At 36.4% G+C, this 24,983-nt stretch overlaps 1 protein-coding gene across 1 annotated transcript in view; it reads left to right on the top strand.

Moving 5' to 3' along the window:
• The first annotated feature begins 19,976 nt into the window (after nt 1-19,976).
• Nucleotides 19,977-24,983, top strand: part of ofcc1 (orofacial cleft 1 candidate 1) — a 107,561-nt gene continuing 102,554 nt past the window's right edge. The window contains exons 1-3 of the mRNA XM_038286732.1: nt 19,977-20,011; nt 24,119-24,185; nt 24,573-24,752. Coding sequence (XP_038142660.1) covers nt 19,994-20,011; nt 24,119-24,185; nt 24,573-24,752 — 265 coding nt within the window. The 5' untranslated portion in view covers nt 19,977-19,993. The remainder of the gene's footprint in view (nt 20,012-24,118; nt 24,186-24,572; nt 24,753-24,983) is intronic.

Genomic DNA, 24,983 nt, shown 5'->3' with positions numbered 1-24,983 from the left:
TGTGGGGATAAGCAGGTACTGTACAGAGAATGGATGAAAGGTTACTGAAATAATGTAAGTACAATTTTTAATAATGCTGCATTTATCTATTTGCACCCTATATGTGGATGCATTTTCAACATGATGTGAAGCCATAGCAGGGAGTAATCATTTCCATCCATTTTTCATCATACTTATCCCAAGCGGGGTTGCGAGGGGTGTTGGTGCTCAATTTTTAAACATTTACTAATTTTCACAAGGAATTAAAACATCTCATCACTCTTTCATTACTGTTAATTTGCTCATTCCCACTACCTGGTCTACTCATCTTTATTATCCTGTTCAAGAATTATACTATCATTACATTATTCCAAAATTACCATTATAACTTTTAATCTAATTATATTATCAATAAGTACAACTAAAAATCCATTTCACCTACTGGTTTTCTTGGTTAATATCTCACAATGCACTGAATCGTAAATACATTTACGTAAAATTTCTTACATAACAACTATTTGGCTATGTGAATATTTTCTCTCTTTAAGTTTAATTTACACAAATAAATGTCTATTGCTGTACCTACCAAAATGTGTAGTTTTATTTCCAGTGTGATTAAATATCTTCACTGTACAGGCTGGTAGCTTTGAAAAGGGAAGAAAAGACTAAGGTAGTGTGTCAACCTTTCTGGTAGCCAGGCAGCCAGAGAGCTAACAATGCTTGGAGGCAAATACAAAAGATTCTTGACCTGCATGACATTCCTACTGCCTCAGCTGGTGCTCAGCAAGTGAATGTGTGTGCACTTGTATGTACATTACCTTAGACATGTTTAAGTGATTGGAGGAAAAGAAATCAGCACATGTAGAATAAAAAAATATATCTAAAAAATAAGTCAATCCTCAACCTTTAGACACAGCTTTACTGCAGCTACCAATGGAAATATTTAGCTTTTTATTTTTTTTTTCCTTTACCCATTTTGCTAGACTAGGCAGCATTCATAATCCATATCTTGCATGATAACCAATAATAACCATGTGGCCAGATGACCTATTGGAGTGCTTATCTGTGTGCTCAAAAAGCATGCCGAACTAAGCTGGGTGTATGAATCATAAAGAGAGGATACAATATGGATTTTAAAACATCATCCCAGACACCTGAGTCATTGTTAGCGCTTCAGTGTTGTCTGTTGGCAAGGATTAAAGTAGAAATGAATGTAAAATGTCTTTATCCCAAAAAGAAAAGGCAGCAAACAGAACATAGATGTCATATATTTACTTTCCTGTGTCTAAAGCTTAATGGGGTATTTTCTATTGCAAACATCTAATGTCAATGACTATTCCCAGGCTTAGTTTGATCTAAACTAAATACAGGGCCACGTGAAAGTATTCATATGGCACTTTTCAAAAATATTTAGTGTAATCTATTAGGATTTTATCAAACAGCAGAGAGATGGCGCGAAGTGATGTTAAAAATAACGGGCATGTCTAGTTCTCCAGTAACAGAAAACTGGTGAACCCCTGCCCCCCAAAGAATAAAAGAAAAAATGTAGTTTTCATTCCCTATCAAATGAATATATTAGAAAAACATTCAAGTGTTTATTTATTTCAGTAACTCAGTTCCAGATTGAAACACATAGATAAATTAAACACAGATCTTTATATATGCCTTGAATCCTGTCCTTACATCAATTTAAAAACCCTTTATCATTTAAATATTATCTCTGAAATTTTTAAAGTGTTAAATACAAAAATGTGGGATTAATGGTAATAAAAGTGTATTAAATACCTGATTAAAGGTTATTTTCAAATGCTCAATTGAATCTTAAAAATTAGCCTGAACACATTTTCTAATTTATTAAATATGATTGTATATTCAGCATAGCTTTTCCTGACTCTTTCATATAAAACACCATGCAAGCAGAATTAACTTGATTAGTAAATAGAGGCTCCCTGTGCAGAGACCAGGTGCACAAATCCGACAAGATGTTTGTAACGCAAATACAGACTTAATGGCAGAGTGACAAGAAGAATGTTACGGTATTGTTAAAAGAGCCAAAAATAAGTATATATTTTGGACATAAAAGTGTAGGTGGAACAGGAAATACAAGCCTGAGGGTATTCAGATGGGACCAAAGTTAAACTTCACATCATCCTTTACTTACCTTTATAAACTTTAATACATGGCGGTGATATCATCACACTATGGGGATGTTTTTCCAGAGGAGGATCATGGACGCTGCAAGTGATTGGAAGATGGGTGCAGCCAAATACAGAGCAGTCTGTAAAGCACACCAAACAATTATTTTGATTGAAAAAAAAAGGTTAATCTTCCACCAAGACAGAGACCCTAAGCATACAGCTAGAGCGACAATTGAATAGTTATGTCGAAGAATATTAACTTCCTTGAATGGCCCAGTCAAAGTCTTGACGAAATTACAAATGGGTATTTTTGGAAACACTTTAATGTTCACAGATGCTCTCTATTCAGTCTGAATGAACTGAAATTGTTTAGCAAAAAAAGAAGTGGGTACGAGCTTTAGTCTCTAAATGTGCATTCAGAGGCAAAGCCCATTCAACCGATTGGCAATTGTAGCTTCAGAAAAAGGTGGGTTCTACAAGATTTAATTCAGGAAAGCTGATTACAAACATTTTGGACCTTTCACAGTGTTTGTCCATTTAATCTCAGAACAATGTATGTTTTTTCTGGGGTTCATAACGATGTGCTACATGTTGTGGACCTATCACATGAAATCGTAATAAAATACTCTGGTTGTAACGTGAAAGTGGAAAAGTTCATTGGATGTGAACACTTTTGCAAAGCACTGTCTTGGTCATTATTCATATTCATATCCTAGAGCAATGAAGTGTGATTTTGGGGTAAAAAGTGGAATAATTATAGCGAACACTCCTCTGCTGTGTTGTCCTCCTTCCCTTTTAATAGAACAGGTTAGTCTGAAAATCTCCTTGACTCAAGTTGTTTAATGACCATAGCTAATGCCGCTGTGCTCACCCCTCTCTTTGTCTTGTCTGTGTAGCCTGCCTAATCACTGCTGACAGTCAGCTTTGCTCTTTTATTAGCTCTGCGTCGCTTACAATCAGTGACAGTGAAGTCAGGCAGCAGGAAGGGCTTGTGTGAACTCAACACCCACTCTGGCCCAATGATCAGACTTACAGACACACACGGAACCGTGCAAATAATATGTGCACTTTCACAAAAATCCCTTAGCGATCAACAACTGAACAACCAATAATGTGTTTATTTTTTAAATTTACATGCATACATGCACAACGAATACAGATGCATTTAATCTCATGTTTATGTCCATAGATTTACAAATGCATAGCAAATTTCCTCAAATAAAGACAGCAACTATTCAGGCTTCACTATGCGGGTAGTGGTGTTCCTGTATGTGGGTCAGGCTCATGCAAAGCTGTATTGATTTTTTGGCAGTGTGTCTGACTGTGTGCACCCATGTTCAAAACACTGACGGCTAATATGAGCAGTATCTCTTGCTTTTTCTTGTCAGAGTCCCACGAATTGGCAGACAATAGACTTGCTTGATAAGAAGGAGGGCTGACATTCGAATGGGCAATTTGTGAGCGACAGGGCGGGAGACGGGGATGGGGGTGGGGAGGGTGGGTTAGGAATTTGCTTCAGTCCCTTTAAAGAATGTAGCATCACCCATATGTCCGTCTGCCCTGGTGCAAACTCGATGGACTGGAAGGGCAGGGATGTGAGAGTGCTCTCTTTTTCTTCCTCTATTTCCAGTCTATTTTGCAGAGCTGACAAGCATTTCTGCACACTAGGGATGCGGAGCAAATGCCTAATGCTGTTTTGTCCGTTGCATTAAACCATGTAGTGGCCATTTAGGCCACTATGTAGGCCAGAGTAATGACTGAGATGGCATTTAAACCTGCAGTTGTGGTCAAAGCAGAATACAGTGAAATTATTTTTAACCTCTAAAATACAGAGAACTTTGTATTTCTGCATTGCTTTTGCTGTTTTCCTAAATTTGTGTGTGTGTTTGAAAGATATATTTTCAATCTGCCTTACTTTAGGCTGACAGAATATATTTACCAGAGCTGACCTTTTGACCTTAGCCACAGGCTAACATTTATTGTTGTAGATTAGTTAATTTGGAAAATGGCAGACTTTAAGAGTGAAGACCACTTAGGACTAATGGCGAACTCATCTACATGCTTACAAGAGGGCAAGAACAGGGCAGCAGTGGCACTAGTCCATGCAGAAATGCACTGTATTTGCAAAATTAAGCCATCTAAAATAAGCCAGACATCAGTCCCTCTCGCATCAATATGAATAGCTATGACTTTCCCTACTTTCATTAACTGGCCATTTGTTTTCCATGTATGCTGTAGGCATTCCTCAATTACAGACATTGATGGCTTTTGTAGTAATTACATTAAACTCGAGTTAGTTACCTGTGAGGTGTGTTTTACTGTAAATTAATTTGGAAGTTTCTGTCCTGCTTCAATTTCATTTGAAAGTAATGGGCTCCTCTTTTTCTTTTGCAAGACAACCAGAGGGCTGAATGAATTTGGAGGCAGGGAACTGACCTCATAAGAGGAGGTATAGACTTCCAGGAGTTCATGGCAATTTCACTTAAGGGTGACATAGAGTGGCATCTGGAAGAAAATATGTAATTCTAGACAACTTTACTTAGCAGAGCAGGTAGATACAGAAAAAAGGTAAGATCATTGAAAAATATTCTAAATAGTTCCTACAGTAAAAAAGAGGGTCAGACAGTAACAAAAGAAAAAGATTATGTGTCTGGTTTCAGATGTATATACGGAAAAACTGAGAATACAGATTTATTGCCATATTTACGTCCTCTGCTTTCACTAATTTGCGTGTTTAATGTTTTACTATCTCGGCTACCTTCAGCATATTTAGCCAGCCCTTCATTTGCACTCGTCGTTTAGGCTAACAGCTTATTCAGCCTGTTTATGGATGGCCCCTCAGAGCTAAATTAATAGAGGAGGCTTTGGGGACCAGAGAGGAAAGTCATAAGCAAGACTGTAATGCTCATTTGCAACGTAGAAGCTAATTACCAATTTGCCACTCTCCAATCTTGTTTCATAATATGTTCACGACTCAACTTCTTTTGTGTTTCGGTGCCTGCAAGCAATATATGACTTTTATACAACAGAGAATGCTTGCTCCTGTCTTCTTCACAGTTTTTTGTGTGCAGGGGATATTGACTACTTAGAATGTGCCCCATATAGTCTCACATTTAGCATTTGGCCATGTCGGAGGGAAGCTGGGATTTCCTTTATCTTAAGTGTTCTCTTTAGTCTCTTTCACTGCATGGATAAAAAAGAAAGGGTTCAGTTGAATCTAATGTTCCAATATGCCTTCTGTGCTTAAACCAATTACTTTTCCCTGAACACTGGAACTACCTAACCTGGCAAATAAAGTGATATTGTAGAAACAAAAACTATTCAAATTAAAAGTACCTTCAATTTGATCATGATTAATCTAAAATCTCTGTATTGAAAAATTAATTTTCATCTTTCTGATACATCAATCAAATTTATAGATATCTATATACACTATATTGCCAAAAGTATTTGCTCACCTGCCTTGACTCACATATGAGCTTAAGTGACATCCCGTTCCTAATCCATAGGGTTCAATATGACGCCGGTCCACCCTTTGCAGCTAGAACAGCTTCAACTCTTCTGGGAAGGCTGTCCACAAGGTTTAGGAGTGTGTTTATGGGAATTTTTGACCATTCTTCCAGAAGCGCATTTGTGAGGTCGCACACTGATGTTGGACGAGAAGGCCTGGCTCTCAGTCTCCGCTCTAATTCATCCCAAAGGTGTTCTATCGGGTTGAGGTCAGGACTCTGTGCAGGCCAGTCAAGTTCATCCACACCAGACTCTGTCATCCATGTCTTTATGGACCTTGCTTTGTGCACTGGTGCACAGTCATGTTGGAAGAGGAAGGGGCCAGCTCCAAACTGTTCCCACAAAGTTGGGAGCATGGAATTGTCCAAAATGTCTTGGTATGCTGAAGCATTCAGAGTTCCTTTCACTGGAACTAAGGGGCCAAGCCCAGCTCCTGAAAAACAACCCCACACCATAATCCCCCCTCCACCAAACTTTACACTTGGCACAATGCAGTCAGACAAGTACCGTTCTCCTGGCAACCGCCAAACCCAGACCCGTCCATCAGATTGCCAGATGGAGAAGCGCGATTCGTCACTCCAGAGAACGCGTCTCCACTGCTCTAGAGTCCAGTGGCGGCGTGCTTTACACCACCGCATCCGACGCTTTGCATTGCACTTGGTGATGTATGGCTTGGATGCAGCTGCTCGACCATGGAAACCCATTCCATGAAGCTCTCTGCGCACTGTTCTTGAGCTAATCTGAAGGCCACATGAAGTTTGGAGGTCTGTAGTGATTGACTCTGCAGAAAGTTGGCGACCTCTTCGCACTATGCGCGTCAGCATCCGCTGACCCCGCTCCGTCAGTTTACGTGGCCTACCACTTCGTGGCTGAGTTGCTGTCATTCCCAAACACTTCCATTTTCTTATAATACAGCTGACAGTTGACTGTGGAATATTTAGGAGCGAGGAAATTTCACGACTGGATTTGTTGCACAGGTGGCATCCTATCACAGTTCCACGCTGGAATTCACTGAGCTCCTGAGAGCGACCCATTCTTTCACAAATGTTTGTAAAAACAGTCTGCATGCCTAGGTGCTTGAATTTATACACCTGTGGCCATGGAAGTGATTGGAACACCTGATTCCAATAATTTGGATGGGTGAGCAAATACTTTTGGCAATATAGTGTATTTTGTTTGCTTTGTTTTTTTAGGCCGTAAGCAGTAAATTATTATAGTTACAGGGAAATAAAAGCATGGAAGCATCAGTCACTGTCTACCTCAATTGTATAGGGTGTTTAAATTTACTACATTGAGTTACTGAAAATGTCTTTAACAGATAAATTAAATGAATAAAATTATAAATATTGTTTTCTGTTTAATTCTATTTTATGGAATATAATTGTAGACTGGATAGAGTTTGTGTACAAGTTTGTACAGTTTTAAAAAGCAAAATATAGAATATGAATGATCCCATATATTTTCTACAGAATGCCTGTCTTCTGTACAGCTATAAACTTATAATATAATAATAAATGAATAGTAATACATAAATTATGTCAATATGAACAAGAGTAAAGTGTCTTTCCTTGACATTAAAAAGTGTGGCACCAGGAAGATTTTAACAGCAATGCAGAATAACTTTCCTTGGCCAAAACACCTGACAAAAGAAAAAAAAAATGTATATTTGAGCTACCTACAGACTGTATTTACCTTAGCTTTTAATGTGCTTTTAACCTTTGGTTAAACAACATTTGCACAGTAACTTTTAATGCTGACTATCTCAATGCAAACAAAACAAAGTATGGGGATTACCAGACTTTGAAAACACTGTCATTCAAAATCAGTGAGTTGAGGCACTGAACTTTTAAATAGTGCGTCAGAAATACAAATTATGAGTCAACAATTCTGTTAAGAGATAATTACTAAGAATTAGTTTTAGAAGAGTTGTCAACTATGGTTATAACTATTTACTATGGTAAATAGTATGCATGATGATAGATTACGGTAATTGTTTTTCTAAAAAAAATTAAAAATTAAAAATATATAAGAACACATAAAATCACAAATTATTTCATTTGAGAAAACTGTGATGAGGTAAAAAATATTTTGTACAAATTCATAATAAGTAAAAAATAATGCTCACTTTGCCTGGTATGAAATGTGTTTGTTTTGTTTGGGCTGCACAATGACAGTTGCTGGCAATGAGACCTTGTATGAATAAAGTTCTGGAGTCCACTGGCAGCTTGCATCTTCTTCCCTGTGCATGCTTGAGTTATCTTAACTTCCTTTTTTTTCAAAGCAAACTGAAAACACAATAGTCATCTTGTTTTATTTGCTTTGCATTAGAAGGACCTTTCCAAGTCTCTTAGAAAAAAAATGAGCAATGGCTAGATGTTTGATATACTGTATATATGGAATCTCTGCAGATAATAGGTGGTCAATTTGACAGGAATGAGAGCTGGTCAATAATTGTATGCAGGAACGTTGATAAAAGCTGTTCTTCCCAGTAAAAGATCAAATTTAATTTAAATACAAATAACCTAAAATAAAGAACAGTCCCCAGTGATAATCCTTTCTTTTAGTATAACAAAGAGGGATCTCTGGTATTTCTATACAATTTAGCCATAAGTGCAAAGACTGGCTAAAAAGAAATACAAAACATCTTTATGATGAAGTGCAGTCATTAATTAATATAGTGTTCAGTGTAGTGTAAAGAAGACATACATCTGTATTTTAAAACTGTAAACTTGTCTGGTTATATATTTTAATATGCTTAATCTATTAAGTTCAGTAATGACGAGAGTCAGGTTTTACCTCATTTAACTTCTAAGTTTAGAAGTGTCCTTGCTTCACTTATGTGTTAAACAGTGCATACACACAGTAGTAAACTGAGTGTTGAATCATTAACTGTAGGAAATAGATCATTAAAAGTTCAAACAGGATCTGGGTTAAACTCACAGAGTGAACATTATACCCCTTAAAAACTTAAAAGGTAAGAAGCAGAGGACACTAAGTCTATGAATACTCTAATGAGTTGCTACTGCCTTTAGGGTCAGTGTAGCATGTCGACTAAAAGAAAGTTGAATGCTGGCCATTGGACATTTACACTTCAAAGATTTGCTTACATGTTTAGACAGCAATCTCAGTTAGCTACCAACTTCTGATATTATAAGTTAACTCATTCCAGCAATCAGCTGTGGTTTTACCAGGAGCTTCCTTTTGACTAATTCCTGGTACAGTTGTAAATTCAGGAAATAAGCTACAGGCTTGAAGATGCTGCTGAACTACCGAGGTGCCAGTCTGTTCATTAAACAATGTTTTAGTCAGAAAGGATTCAAAAAGAAGGCTATTTTTAAAATATTTTTCATTAAAAACTTATGTCTCTAAGAATTAGTAAATATGAATTATATTACAAGACTGTGATGTTATTTTTATGTTTCCCACAGTAATTTAGTTCATGATAAGTATGTAATTGTTGACATTGATAACCATTTGTCATTGGCTGATATTTTACAATCTATTAATATCTTTTGTTTTTAAAGAAATTCACAACTGAAAGTTCTGTATTTTAAATATTTATCCTGGAACTTGGCAGAGAGCAGAGAGTATTCCTGTATGGTTTTAAAAGTGTAGTTTTGGTTCAGTTAGATGTCTGAAACCCTAATAGTTGACTTGGAAAAAGAGTATTTGACATTTTATCTGAAAGATTTATTACTCTGCAATGATGTGACATAATTTCATACTCTTAGCTTAAAAGAAAATGAAAGCTAGCTTTACTCTCCCACTCATTTCAGAATAATGAACTTTATATTGTCATTACATCACCACTATAAGATATCAAAATGCCAATTGATACAATAGCTTGATCTTTAACCTAATTGATAAAATTCCATCCATCCATCCATCCATCCATCCATCCATCCATCCATCCATCCATCCATCCATCCATCCATCCATCCATCCATCCATCCATCCATCCATCAGATTCAGTTTATTTATATAGGGCCAATTCACAACACATGTTATCTCAAGCCACTTTACAGTTCACCAGATCATACAGTCAAATTGATTCAAAGTTTTCTAGCTAAGGAAAACCAGTTGATTGCATCAACTAGAAGGCAATCCCTCACACTAAGCATGCTTGTAGCGATGGTGGAGAGGAAAAACTCCCTTTTAACAGGAAAAAACCTCCAGTAGAACCAGGCTCAGTGTGAGCGGCCATCTGCCAAGTAGACTTAAGCAAACATGCATCCATACATTATCATAACCACTTATTCCCTAATATGGTCGCTAGTTGGACTGAAGCCTATCCCAGTAGTCAATGGGCGAGAGGCGGGGTACACCATGGATGGTCTGCCAGGCCATCGCAGAGAGTCACAAAAACAAACAACCATGCAAACCCACAAATACTCCTAAGGGCAATTTGGAATGTCCAATCAACCTAATGCAGGTTTTTGGACTGTGGCAGGAAGCCAGATAACCTGGAGAGAATCCCCGCAGACAGGGAGAATATGCAAACTCCACACAGAAAGGTCCTGGTTCCCCCAGGGATAAAATTTCATGGAGTTTTAAATGCTTTTTTTGTTTACACAAGAATATTGCTAGGGTGCAGTTTCTCCAAAAAGAGTAAATATTAATGCCATTAAATATGTCTGCATTGAATCTATGTTGCATCTTGTTCATAACCTTGGAGCCACTGATAAAGCACTGCCTCTGGTCTTTAAAAGTTCATAAGACCTTTATCACACAATGACATCACGCCATCTTGGACTGAATGACAAAGAAACAAGTGTATTTATAGCGTAAAATTTAAATACAATTGTCTAATATCCCCAAGCCTTTTATGGCTGAACTTTCAGTTAGCGTGCTCATCAACACAGAAGACTCACTGTCTGTCAAAGGCCCATGAAAAGTCCTTGTCATCAAGAGTCAGTGGCATGCAAAACAGCTCAAGTTGGTCAGGGAGATGTTTCTCAAACACTTCCCCGTACTCTCAGTTTCTCTGAAATCATGTCCTAATGATGACCCAAGGCCCACTTTTAATCACTCTTTGCATTGCCCTTTTTAACAATCATTCCACTTTGCTGCACAATTTTAACAGGGGAGTCATGAGATCCGGTGAAATTCTTTGTAAACACAATAATTTGCATTGGTGTTCATTTTTTTTTTCTTTTGAATAGTTTTGGATGAAATCATGCATAATTTTAACTGTCCCTTAAATGACTTTCCCCTACTTTTCTGTATAATACAAAAGAAGTTTATTTCTACAACATCTGTTACCAAGTATGATGAAAGAAAAGTTCAGGCTTCACACATAAACCCTTGGAAGAAAAAAGAAAGGGCACTCATTCCCGCTGTTACAAGGCCTTACCAGATCTGTAGTCGAGGAGAAAGCAAAGCAAAATTAGTCCAGAAATAACAATGAATGACAAGTAGATACATACATTTCTTGACAAAAGTAAACTTACATTTCATCCATCATCTTTTTTCTGCGCTCAGATTTGCCAGTTCAGGGCCACTGATAAAGGCTAGATAGAGGTGGTGTACACTCTAGTTAAATGACCTTGTACACATTTTATTGCCATTCTAAAATATACTTTCTAAAGTGATGTCCTGGGTCACTTAGTTCCATAGAATACTTAACTAGTCTGTTATTGTGAATTGATTAGTTTTGATAATAATAAACACAAATTTGCATAATATTAGCTGTTTTTAAAATGATTTCTGTTCATAGTAATGTCTATATAAAAAGAGAAATTGGTGTTAGCATATGAAGTAAGAGGGAGATTTTTCATTAGTCAGATATAAAGATAAGTGCCTCAGCCTTGTTTTGTCATCTTTACTATTTAGGTTTACATTTTTAACCAAGAAAGTAAGTAGACTTTTTCAAAACTGAAATGATCAGCATTGGACAGGATAATTATTGCAAACAAATAAATAACCAAGACAACGAGATTCTCCCTAAATAATTCAATTCAGATTGGGCTAATTATCTCCATGGACAAACAGATCTCCAAAGATCTCCAAAGACCAGCAGATCTAAATGATATAAAGTAATAAATAAAATCAAGTAAATCCAATCATAGATAGGTTCACATTTAGTTACCTGCAGTTATCCTTGTTTAATTTACAATCCAGTCAATTTCAATTTATTGAAAATGATTACTTTTGCAGATGACTACCATTTATATTACCAGTCTGTTAGTGGCTAGGCATTTTAATTTATAACTTGACATGATAATGTATCTGGTCTTTAGCTCGCAGATATAAATATTACTTTGATTAAAAGTAACCATTCCTTCCTCATTCTAATTGGTCAGACACACAGAAACCATAAAAATGTGACTTAGAATGACTTAGAATAGAATTTAACTTTATGTCATTACACTGTCACAAGTACAAAGCAATGAAATTAATTCTCTGCATTTAACCCATCCCCTTGGGGAGCAGTGGGCTGCCATTGTGCGGCGCCTGGGGAGCAGTGTGGGGTTAAGGGTCTTGCACAGGGACCCAGAGTGGCAGTCTGTGGGAGTGGGGCTTGAACTCAGAACCCCTGGGATCCAAGCAGAATGCCCTAACCACTAGGCCACCACTCTTCTCATCCCCCTCAGAGACTTCATCTCTCTGTCATCTTTACATTGCTATTTTATCACGTCAAACAATGATTAGCATATTTAAAGTGAGGGAAAATTATTTTGTTATTATATTTAGTGTTATAATGAAACTTACTTTGTTTTTACTGGATAATACTGAAATAAAAACAAATATTTGCAAAAATGATGCTAATCGGCATATCTAACTATCACTTTGGCAACAAGTCACTGACTTTGCAGTAAACGCTCCTCCTAAACACAATTTTAGAGACAGAAAAAAAATTGTTTTAAACAGAAGAATTATTCTAACAAATATAAAGCATTGTAATGCTTTGATGGTCTTAGGTGTGGACCAAACACAATAAGTAGACACTGTGGTAACAGCCCCTCATTGCTAATGCTACTCTTTATTATCTTGTGTTGCATATTGAATTTTATATTAGATCCATATATGCTTATGAAAAAAATCATTATTTAGCATAATGCATTTTCTTAAAGGGACACTGTGGAACTTTTGGCCACTAGGAGCGCTATCTTTTAACTCAACGCTCTTAGCGTTGATAGTTTCAAGCATATATTGAGCTGAGGAATCATTTAAAATAACTAATATGTGTCAACTCTTTAGGTTACAAATTCCAAGGTGTGCTTTTATTAAATGTGATTAAGACTTTTATACTGAGGTCCAAAAGTAGGCTTCTACTGAATGCAATGATGTTTGATTAATCTAAATGTGAATAATAAAGTAGTAGTTTTAAATACAGGATAAAATATCTTGAGTCCACATAGGAGGAGAACGAGGGGCAGCCACATAGAAATTTGTCATTTGACAGTCTAATAAGTTAGCTTCAAACATTTCTTAGTGGCTCTAATATTACCATGAGTGAGTCCATCTGTATGTGTTTAGAGATAATGTTAAGAGGATCAATTATCTTTTTTTTTAAACCATCAAGAATAATTCTTATTTTTACTGACCTTGTGAGAGAAGACTAAAACTGAAGCAATCGATCGTTATCCTCTGGAGATATTGTAATTTGGAGGGAAAAACAAATGGAAACAAAGCCAGATGAACAGCTGTATTGAGATAAACTGTCACCCCATATGCTGAGGAAAAACAATCTCTGCACATTATGGAGGCTGAAGATGTAAAAAAAATGCTTAATCAACTAACATTGATATTACTTCTGGCAATTAGGAGCATGCTGGTAATGATATGAGTTTTCAGCTGTAAATAATTATGCTGCCTGCGGGCCATGCTTTAATTCTCGCTGTATCTATAAACAATAATCATACCAACAGCGGCAGGGCTAAAAGTTGCAGATTTGTGATTTGCAGAGAAGAGGTTGAGGAACAGCTTATTAGAGCCCTGTGGTGATGCCAGTAGTCGGGGTCACCTTTGGGTGCTCTCTCATCTGAACACCTCCAAGCTAATGCAGAGTTCAATTGATCAACCTGGATTTGTCAATGTAAAACACACATATGCATACACAGGTGCTCACAAAACCCTCGACATAATACATGTTTGAAACACATATTGTTGTGCATGTCAAGATTCATTTATATTTAATGATTTATTAATTATGAAGTTTAAATGTAAGTATAATAGTGTAAATATAGAGACTTTTAACAAAACACAAAACAGTCATTTTATAATTTGTTTTTTTTTTAAATAGTGGAATGTTTAATAAAAGTCTTTACAATGTTGATGTACCAGTGATTGTGTATATATATATATATATATATATATATATATATATATATATATATATATATATATATATATATATATATATATATATATATATATGGACTTAGATGAAGTGCATAATTAAAGAAACAGATGAAAGCCAACAGGGCCTGAGATTAATTACCTAGATGTCAATATCCTCATCAATATCCGATTTAGCAATGACACATGGCCCAATGAAGGCTATTGATCTTCTCCAAGTTTACAGCGTTAATAGGTTGAGGCCAAGAGTTAGTCACAGAACCGATGGCATAAAACTTTGAGGATTGTAGAATGTCGTCCCCATAGTCACACCACAATAATCAGGTGGTGCAGAAACATGGGAATCCATTTATTGCTGTGGCCACCACTGCTGAACTTACTCAGCTTTGCTAGAATTCCCATCCTGAAACTGATAATTAAAAATGACCCCAAAGGATCGTTCTCTCCAAAAAAGACTCAATCTAGATTAATGGTGGTGGAATGGCCAACATAGGTTAGTCCCTTTATGATAATGATTATAATGATGATAATGAACGCTTGGATGAAGGATGAACAATCCCCTGTCCTGGAGTTGAATCCCTATACAGGTTAATTAGGTAAGATAACATCATTAGCCACCCTCATGCCTTCACTGGAAATTAATTGGATAAGATAGAGATTTAGGTTTCTGTCTGAATCACATAAGTGATCAACGACAGCTTTGGCACAAATTGCAAGGTCCAAATCAGTTAAAATCTTATTTAGATTACATTAAACTAGCTTATTGAAAAAAAAAAAAAGTATCCCAATGATTTGTTAATAAATGTGCTGCGAGGGCCCTTCAGGATGCAACGATGAGATTAAAATGTGCATTAATGATGTATTGTTGTGGCTTGTTCAGTCCTGATTGCTTTCAGTTTAGTTTGATAATCAGAAGAGATTGTGACATGGGTCACTAATCAAAAGCTAAGCAGTCTGATATATAAAAGGAAAAAAAATCCATAGTTCTTTGTCAATACAGCACCTTTCAATAGCGTCTACCCACTAATTGTTTGTTTCTCTAGAGCCCATAGAAATAATTCATGATTTTAATAATTTCTTACTAAGAAACAAAACATTTTCAACTCTGACACCCAAAATAATTCCCTTGCCCTTGATTGCCTTTAAATTTCCAGTTAGATGGCCTCAGAGGTTTGTTAGACAACATTTAAACACCAAGAAACACACAAGGAAGGTCAACGATGAAATAGTTAAGAAGTATAAAGTAATGTTAAACACTGTGACAATTTCCAAAATGTTAAATACATTAAAGAGCACCAATTGATGTACTATCTTTAGTGAGTCTGGTTTCACTATACAAACATATAGATATATACATCATACAAAAAAAGAAAAAAAAAAAAAAAAAAAAAAAAAAAAAACAGAGAGAGTCGTACAGATGAGAGAGGAGATACAGAAACTCAAGCTTAGGTGAGAGAATCTGCTGACAGAATAACTAGTCAGTCCTTCCACAAATTTTGCTTATATGGCAGGAAGCAACGGAATCACAGAAAGAAAACCATAAAAAATCTCACTCCTAGTTTGCCATAAACATTGTTGCTAAGACACGTGTAGAATTAAATTATTTTGGCTAATATGGAAAATGCTTTATGACACAATTTATTTCCTGAAAGTTGGAGCTTGTAACAAAAGCTTTCTTACATTATTTAGTTGTGGTCCATCTAATGAAATAATTTAAAATACATAAAGGTTTGTAGATTTCACATAATATAATATAGAAGAGTTCAAGATATATGTGAATACATTTGCAATGCACTGTCATAAGAACAATCTCTCTTCCTTGGTTGAAAAGGCCACCAATGGCCTGATGGCTTTGAAGTCATAAATAAGGCAGTGAAATGTTTGTTTTAAGGGAACAGGTAGCTACTTTTTTAAATTATTATTATTTAATTTTTTTGAGGGGACATTGGTATTATTAGTGCAGGGCCAATCCACTGGGTATTCTTTAACTATTCCTCACAGCAGCCACAGAGCTTGGCTGCCTATGGCCTGGAAATATGTTTGCGTGTATTTCCCCATAAATAATGCATGGTACTACTTCTGTGTAAACTGTCATATGCTACATAATAGATGTTAAAAAGGCAGTTTATGCAGTTAACTTTAGTTTTGGGAAGTTCATTATAATGGAGATGACAAAACAATCAGTTATACCTCCAGTGTCTGTGTTCCAGTGAAACACTAAATAAACATCTGGTTAAAGAAGAAGCATCCTGCCACAGTTCCTATGAATAATTCACTATTACAAAGAACAGAAATATTGTTTCAGTAATGCCATCTGGTAGGGTAAAGTTGATCTTAACAACTAAAATGTTGCTGCTAAAGCTTTTTTGTTGTTGTTGTTTTGTTTATCGTCAAATGGTTATTCTCAAAATAAGAAATCAAATGAAACTAATTTCCAGTCCTTCCCATTCAAATTTACTACCATATATATCTGTGCACAATAAATTCAAGACTTTTTTGTGCACTCGTATTTCTGTCAGTGAGAGTGAATGGGAGGAGGTCATCTGACACCATGTGTGTTGTGTGTCGTTAAGGAAACACCCCACTGTTGGCCTGACACTGAAGAGAAGCGTGAAAGTGGACTTATGACTTCATAAGGTAATGTTCTGATTAATCCAAAAAGATATTTGTATACAGTAAGCAATATAATTTACTGTTCTTTTTTCTTTCACTCTAAGCTGTTTTTTTTTTTATTAAGTGTGATCAAAGTTCATACTTTGGAAAGAAGCAGTTTAAGAAAAGCATCATGCAAGTTTCAGCTTAAAATACTTAAATGAATCATCTTAATGATACATAAATCAAACACAACATAGATTTTTAATGGTTAACGTGAGTGCTGTTCATTTCTATTTATTTTAAAATTTAGAGTTGAATCTGTTTTAGAACAAAACTTTAATCCTTAAAATGTGTAATTGGGTTGTTAATGTATGTAAACTGTTACTGTATGTAATGTATGGAAACTGCTGTGGAAGTAGGAAATGCAACCCTTCATGTCTGAACCCTGATGCAAGGTGGATTAGCTGCTGTTGTGCCTAAAGAATAGGCCTGTGTCCACTGGCCAATATTGCAACTATTGAATTACATCCCTAAACAATGTGTGCAAAAAAGAAAAAAATGAATGTCAAGTAAGGATTTCAGATCACACTATGTGATTAAAAAACAGGAAGTCTTTCGTCTGTAGCTGGAAAGATCCTTTTTTGGATTAGGGTGGATTAAGTTAATCTCAAAACCTGACAGCAGATACTCTTGTACACATATAGATTTTGCAATCAAAAAATGGTGTGTTATAAACAAAGGTCTGCTGAAAGTCATTGAGTGGAAATTCTAGAAGGAAATACATTTTAAGATGTAAAATTCAAAACAGCAATTAACTGAATAAAGGGTCAGATTGTTAAACTCTTAGCAGAGCTCTTTTGTTTCAGATCTGTGGAAACCTGCAGAAAAAACAAAAAAACATGTACAGGTCAAAAAGAAATGCACTGGCAGAAAACTCTGTATGTATAATTTAGTTAGACACACATTTAATAATTCAGCACTTCACTGAACTCATACATGTTAATCTGCCTATCTGATCCTAACTCAGCTTTAGCGAGTGCTTAATTCTCAGGTTTTTTCAACATCGTTGTTGTGTTCGCATATGGCTTTTGACAGAAAACATGAACCTTTAACACAAAAGCGGATCAGTCATTTATATGGTTAAGAACAGTGTTGGCAAACTCTCTGTTTAAAGCGTCAGGGTTTGGCAGGAGGCATGCAGTTTTTACAATTAAAAGACCACTCACAGCATCACAATTTTACAACCTGTGTAAAACATTTACACATGCAAAGGCACACTCGACTCTTTAAACAGCCAAGAAAAAACAGTTAGGCAAATCAAAAGCAGGAATGTAAAGGTGTCCAATTTAATATAATACATATGTATAGGAAATGTTACAAAGCACCTCTGTATTTTAATGTATTATCTCTCTTCTGGTGATAAGTGCCATTGGATACAAATAGAGACAGCTGGAAGTATGGCTAAGGAGTTTTATACTCCACATTTGTTTACATAATCAGCTTTTTTTCAGGCCATGATAAGGCTGCATGGATATCCTGTGGTCTTTGCCTGGTTAATGTGAACGGACCGCACACTGGCTCTGCTTTCACTGAGTTATTACGTCGAGTGTAATTTGAAACAATTACAAAAACACTAGCCCACTTGTTACAACACTCATTTTCCCCTCACATATACAAACCACGGATTCAATAGCTTTACATGTTTTTCAATCACACCCAGTGGAGCAGTGTTCAGTGTGAAAAAGTGTAGCATTTCATCCTAGCTCGCATGGTATGGGATAATCTTTCACATTTTGCCCGGGGTTTGTTTTGCTATTTCAGCAGAAACTTGCACGAGCCATGTGAATTACCACAGGAAAAGATGATAAAAACACCAATGATATTGTATCAGATGTAAATGAACAAACAATTTGAATAATCAGGGCAAATAATTTGTTATCTCCGAAAATAAAGGCAGTTTATTATCCTTTCTTCTCAAAGATGTATTGAGGAGATAATAGTTTTAAACATGCAAGCAGGATAGAGATAATGTAAGACTGCTTGGAAGGAGCTACTTTGCTCTGCACATGAAGTTTCTGATAATACAGAAGGGAAAATAAGTATTGAAACATAATTTTTCAATAAATAAAATTATATAAGGCTGACGGAATTATGGAATGTTAGTAAAACCTGAAAATGGTGAAATCTGTAAAAAGAAATATTCATGCGGTAATCATAAGATTTATATGTTGCGGAAAAACCACTCACATACATTGATCCTATATATTAGCCACATGCTCTAGATCAAATCTTGGATGTTCCGTAAGCCTGATGTATTTCTAAAAGGCTTAGTATTGCACTGATTTCAGATGACTTACTTGGCTTTCTAGCAGCTTTATTTTCCTTTTTTCTGAAGCCAACCAGTCTGTCATTGACTGTGTTTCTTTTTATAAACCTCAGTAATTCAACAAAGAACCCCAAACTTTGTGGGGTGATGTGCAATGTTGTTTCTCTTCTTGTCATGACATTTCTATTGACATCTAAAAGAGTTTTGGTGTCATCTGAGCAATTTTATTCCTCAGCATTTCTTTATATTCTGCTACTAGTTTCAAAGACAGATATTTATGCCTTTTCTTTATCAGTAAAGATTTGTGCACCATGTGGCCATTGGTCTTAAAGAATTGTGAATGATTTTATTAGGAAAACTTTACATGCGAGCTGTAGCTATCCCAACGGCTACCAAAAGGCCAACTGTGCAACTTGAACTTTAGAAAACTCCATTGCTTCCTCTCTGTGCCAGGAGCACCTGATAGGGCCGGTTTATGGTGAAATAATGTGCTCTCCCCCTTTCAGAATATGGCTTCAATTATGCTCATTGTAACCAAATCTATAAGCCTTTATAGGAAGAAATAAAAATCAGAAGTGATCTTTGAGTGAGCATTTTGCTACAACTCGTTATGAAATGCTTCTTCTGCTATACGCCAGTAATAAAAAACTTTCCTGAGGCCTGTTGCAACCTATACTAAATATTTTTATTAAGATGTTTTCTAAATACCTAAAGCCAACAACTGTTTTGTCATCTCCTTTCTTCATATGTTAAAGAAATACTGTCTGTAACACTCCACTTAAGATAATTTTTGGACATGTCTGTTCTGATCTTTTGTATCTGTTTATAATTTTGCTTTAGCTTTGGCAAAGTTCATCAAAACATGTTTTCATTGACATATATATGGAAAATATAAAATATAAATATAGTATAAAGAAAAAAATAAATTGTTAATACTTTTCACTTTTTGTAACACCTTTGCAATTTCATTGACAATACAAACACAAACTTTAGAAGAACAAGTCGTATTTAATTTAAGTATTTTACTCAGGTTCATAGTTTATATACAATTGTTTCTTTGGTTTATCTTATTTTAATGAAATTATTACTCTCATTTTGCTGTTGCAGAGATATCCAAGCCAGTCAGTATTGGTCATTTGTGGAGATGGACACCTTTGGCAATGTGAGTGCATTTTCAGCTCTTTTCCTTATAATAATATAGCTGAACTTGAGGAGGCCATACCTCATACCTCAGACTCTCCCTCTCTCTAAAGGTGCTGGTGCAGCCTGACCATTGACATTTAACATTCCTTTGCGCTGCCTCTGCATTCTCAATGGGAAATTGAGGAGTGCAGAGGCCAGTGCCCAGTTCTCAGGGGCAAAAACAAAAAGGCCCTTGAAAATCCCAAAGAGTTCCCATGATCCAAAGAAAGACCTTCATCCGACCTGTGTTAGATTTCTATTCCATGGATTAGGGCACACAAAAAAGAACATATTTAGCTGATTTAGTTTGTTCCTAGACCTCGATTCTAGACAAGGCAATGTGTTTTACTGGCTGGCATTAAATTATATGGCATGGTAATTTGGCTAAAATAAAGAATCATTGAAGCTCTCTCTGCCAACAAAGCTTTCATAGCCTTTACTGAAATAAAGTCACTGCAAAGGCTTGTAGTGACATTTAATGGTGGAAAGTTTTCAAAGTCATTTTTCAAGGTTTTCCCACTAACATACATAATCTGTTAGCATCAAAGGAGCACACATGCATAAATAATTGACTAATTCACTTAAAGGGGGCCAGCGTAGATTAATTAAGCTTGAATACTAATTATGTTTTTCTGTCTACACCAACTGACGCAGTTGTTGTTTAGAAGAAACCGTTTGGTGGGTCACAATTACCGTGCTCATATAAGTCTGCTCTATAAATTAAGAAGCTTTCACATTTTAATGGCAGAGCTGGCTTTGTCTTTGAAAGGAAATGCTAACCTTATCTTTAGTAACATTAATCAGGAGGGCTTTGTAGGGGTTTTAACTGTTCTTATGACATTTTATTGATACTTCTTTTTGTTATTGTGACAGCAAAAAAAGACTTATCCCAAATATTAAACATAACCATCCTTTAGGCCTTCCTAGTTTGTTTCAAGCTTTTTTTCAAGTTGTGTCTGTTCCTTGTATGCTTTTTAGTATGTTTAAAAAGTTTAATTTATGTGGGGAAAAAGCAACACATCTGTCATGTATTTCACTTCAGTGCAAGAAGATGTTTGAAATTCTTTCATATACCATATAGGCCTACATTATGACAGCCTTAAAAAAATATCTCAAATTAAAGACAGAGACAAAACATATGCATGGACAGAAATGTCAAGGTTTTGAAAACTTCTATCACTCCCAGGACCCTCACGCCCCTCAACTCCTATACGGCTAGTATTCGGAGCTTTTTTTCTGGAAATGGTAGCTCTAAGTGTCCTAGGGAGGACGAGCTCCTGCTGTCGACTCTCCCCTGGCAAGCAGCATGTGCAGGCACAGAGGAAGACAGCTCAAAGCTGGAGCCTTGTTTACAGCTGTGCGCGGAAGAAAACAGGCAGACGTAAATGAGGGTTGACGGTTTCATGAAGCACAATTGGTTGATGGCAGATTCAATGTGACTGGGCTGAACTGGGCGATGATCCGTACAGTATGCAAAATTCACTTTCTAGCTGGTCTGTGCCCACCAGCCCCTAGCAGCAAGCGGTCTTCCCCAAGCCCTTCTAGCTATGCCTTTGAATACAACAAGAACTGAACAAGGCATTGTTGTGCTCTATTCCTTTTGACAACTATCACATTTAAAAAGGAAAGAAAGGGAAATAAGTTAGGAATTCCTTTTGACACCACGATTAATGATTTTTCTTTTTGTTGAATACAAAACATCAATTATTGGTGAGAAATAAGGAGGTGATTAAAGATGTAAATATACCCCATATACGCATAACTCTCTTAATCAAACATAAATTGTAATAGAGCAAGAACTCTTGACTTGCATTGGGAACATGTAGAACTGAGCGAAACAGGTGCTTTGGACCCACCGTTTCATTCCTGGAAATGCAGCATATGTTTTACACCCATCCATCCATACATCCATTTTCCGTAACGCTTATCCCTGCTGTGGTCGTGAGGGGTGCTGGTCCGTATCTTCAGATGTCTACGAACGAGAGGCGGGGTCCACCCTGGACAGGTCACCAGTCTATCTCAAGGCAACACAGAGACAAACAGGACAAACAACCATTTAAACAGACACTCAGAGCTAAGGAGAATTTAGAAAAGCCAGTTAACCTAACATTCATGTTTTTGGACTGTGGGAGGAAGCTGGAGTACCTGGAGAGAACCCATGCATGCTCAGGGAGAACATGCAAACTCCATGCAAAAAGACCCTGTGCTGGGAATCAAACCCGGAACCTTCCTGTGGGAAGGCAGCAGTACTACCCACTGTGACACTGAGCAGCTCCGTTTTACACCCAGGTAGAACATATAAAGCAACACTTCCTGCATGATCAGAGGATTTTTAGAGTCCCAAGTAGTTCCTCTTGCAATAGTTTTAAAGACAGTAAGGCTAAGGCGTACATGTGTTGTTTTAGCTTTGCAATAATCACCGCTTTAAGTTTCTTAGTTTTGAAGAATACCAAGAATACTTTTTAAGTAGATAAGTAAATTCCAAACAGTTATCTGTGTAGGCTTTTACAGGATCTTAATTTTCCATAAGGTTCCAAAATATCCAAATCCAGCAATCTTCAATGACAGTTCTAATATTATAAAGAAAACAATCATCTTAACGTGAAAATAATAAAGGCTTCCCATTATTTGAAGAAGATTTCTCTCTCTCTCTCTTTAAGCGGCAGCCTGAGCAACTAGTCACTATGTCAATGTTGACAAAACACTTTTCAAACACTGACTGACACTGGAAATAGCAAACCTTCTATTTGGCCATCCACGTCAAAGTGTGTTAGTTGCATTTAGGTGTCTTGCTTTTTCTGATCATGAAAGATAAGATTTATTGGGTTTTGACTGGCTGATCACAAGTCTAATTAAGTCAAAATACACATTTGTTTATTCTGGCAACTGGAAAATGTCTTTGTAAAATTCTGATAAAAATTAATAAAAAAAACTGAGCTAAGGAAAGAGTAAAGTAAAGAATAGAACATAGGGAGAAAGTCATAACTAATGCCAAATTTGTCGCTCATCTTTGGTACGACACAGTATGTACAAGTCACAGAAGATGATTGGTACCCAGTCGAAAAGAAAATGGTTTTTAAATAAGTTACAATTAGATAAGCATTAATCTCAGTGGTATAAATGAATGTCTTGCTGTAGGGCTTGTCGAATGTAAAAACAGATTTACAAAACCCCTCTTTCCAGATTGGTCTGGAAGTCATCCTCTGCTATTTTAATTGCTCTGTCATTTAAAACTAAAAAAAAGCCCCCACCCCCAACAACAGTCTGCCCCTTGATTTTGCCTTTGAAATTAAATATTGTATACAAATACATGCTGTTCATGGGTATGAGCACCGTTCATCACTGGAATCTGCATAAAATAATGCTTAAAGAGCTCCATACGCTTTAAGCAACAGAACTCTTTCATATGGTGCATTCACATGTAAACATATCAGTAACACAAAAACACAGCTACTTAGGTCCTCTCCTTTTGCTTTTGCATTGTTCTTCTGCTCCACGGAAATGAGAGAAATGTTCCAATGTGCCTTGTTTCACATGTTCGTGATTTCAAAGAAACCCTGTGCTTCCTTTTGGATATTCTTTTTGTCTATTTTAGACAAATGAAGACCACCTACAATGTTACATTAAAGTTAGCATGGATGCACAGATATTTGAAGATAATTCGTGCAAATGCAGCTTGCTTGTCTTACGTTTTTTTTTTCTTGCTGGAATCCAAGTTTAAGAGCCTTGAGGTTGATATAAGGTGTAGAAAAGAAAAGTGCAAACTGTGTCTGTGCACCAAGCTTGTGTACTCTGAAAAAATGCACAATTTTCCAGCTGATAGTGGTGTTGCCTGTTCATTTTAGAAATGTGAAGGAAGTATTTTAATGTGACCTTCATTACACATTCATGTCAACTTTTCTTATCTATTTATGATTAAATTCTTTTCCACTCCTGTTGTTCAATTAGTGCTTGACCCCTTTAGCGGCGATGTAAATTAAATGACATTTCAGTGTCGTCCCATATTTAAAATACTGCATTAGTTGCGGATCATAAATGATGATCTTCATTCTGCAGCTAATTTATTCATTTAACAATTTCCCTCCAGAAGTTACAGCAGAAGGCTCTGCAGCAACCTAAGCAGAAGAAATCCAAGTCGGCTGAATTTCTGATGGGTAAGTCCTGCTTGATGAGTTATTGCTCATAATTTGTGTAAGGATTAATTAACTAATTACAGACAAATGGCTTTGGGCTAAATTTTGCTCTTGCTTGTCAGGGCGCAATTTGTAATTATTTTAATCATTTCTTCTTCTCCTCTTTTTTTATCCTCCTCCTGCAAGATTCTGATTTAATTTTAACCTAATTGTGTTTTAGAACCATTTGAGAAGGATGCGCTTGAAAATTTTAGGGGTATTGAAATAACCATTAGAATTTCCCTTTAAAATGAATATTTCTAATATTTAAGAAAATATTGTTTTCTGTGGTGAGTCATTGACCTACACCTGATGTTTTTGGCCTATGTGTCAGTGCCTTTCAATTTAGCCTTCTGCTTATTTTATCAGGGAGCGAGGAGAGAGCTGCTGTTGTGGGCATAGAAAATCTTTCCTTCAATGGAGAAGGAACCAACGCGCTTTCCAATTCTACGAGTTGGCTCGGGAGAAAAATGCGAGGTGACAGGCCAGATAGCACCCTTGCAGCTCACCAAAAGAAATTGGAGCTGCAAGCCCCTGCCAGAGAAAGAGGTGAAGCTTCATTCTTCATTAGCCTCAAATCTGTTGACAGTAGATGTGTTCCTGATCTAACCTTTCTCTCGCTTCCTCCTTCTTTCTCTCCTGCTTTCTCTCAATTCGAGGGGCCCTTGGTCCTGGCATTCCAAAGCAAGCATGTCCAAACAAGCGCGGTCTTATAAGTTCTTCTTCCGCTGGAGATCGCTCTACAGTAGTGGGTGTTCTATCTCTATCTAGAAGTACCCT

Source organism: Cyprinodon tularosa, unplaced genomic scaffold (assembly GCF_016077235.1).
Source record: "Cyprinodon tularosa strain WSP-4 unplaced genomic scaffold, ASM1607723v1 ctg23, whole genome shotgun sequence".
NCBI classification, from domain to species: domain Eukaryota; kingdom Metazoa; phylum Chordata; class Actinopteri; order Cyprinodontiformes; family Cyprinodontidae; genus Cyprinodon; species Cyprinodon tularosa.
This window is presented reverse-complemented; position numbering and strand designations above follow the sequence as displayed.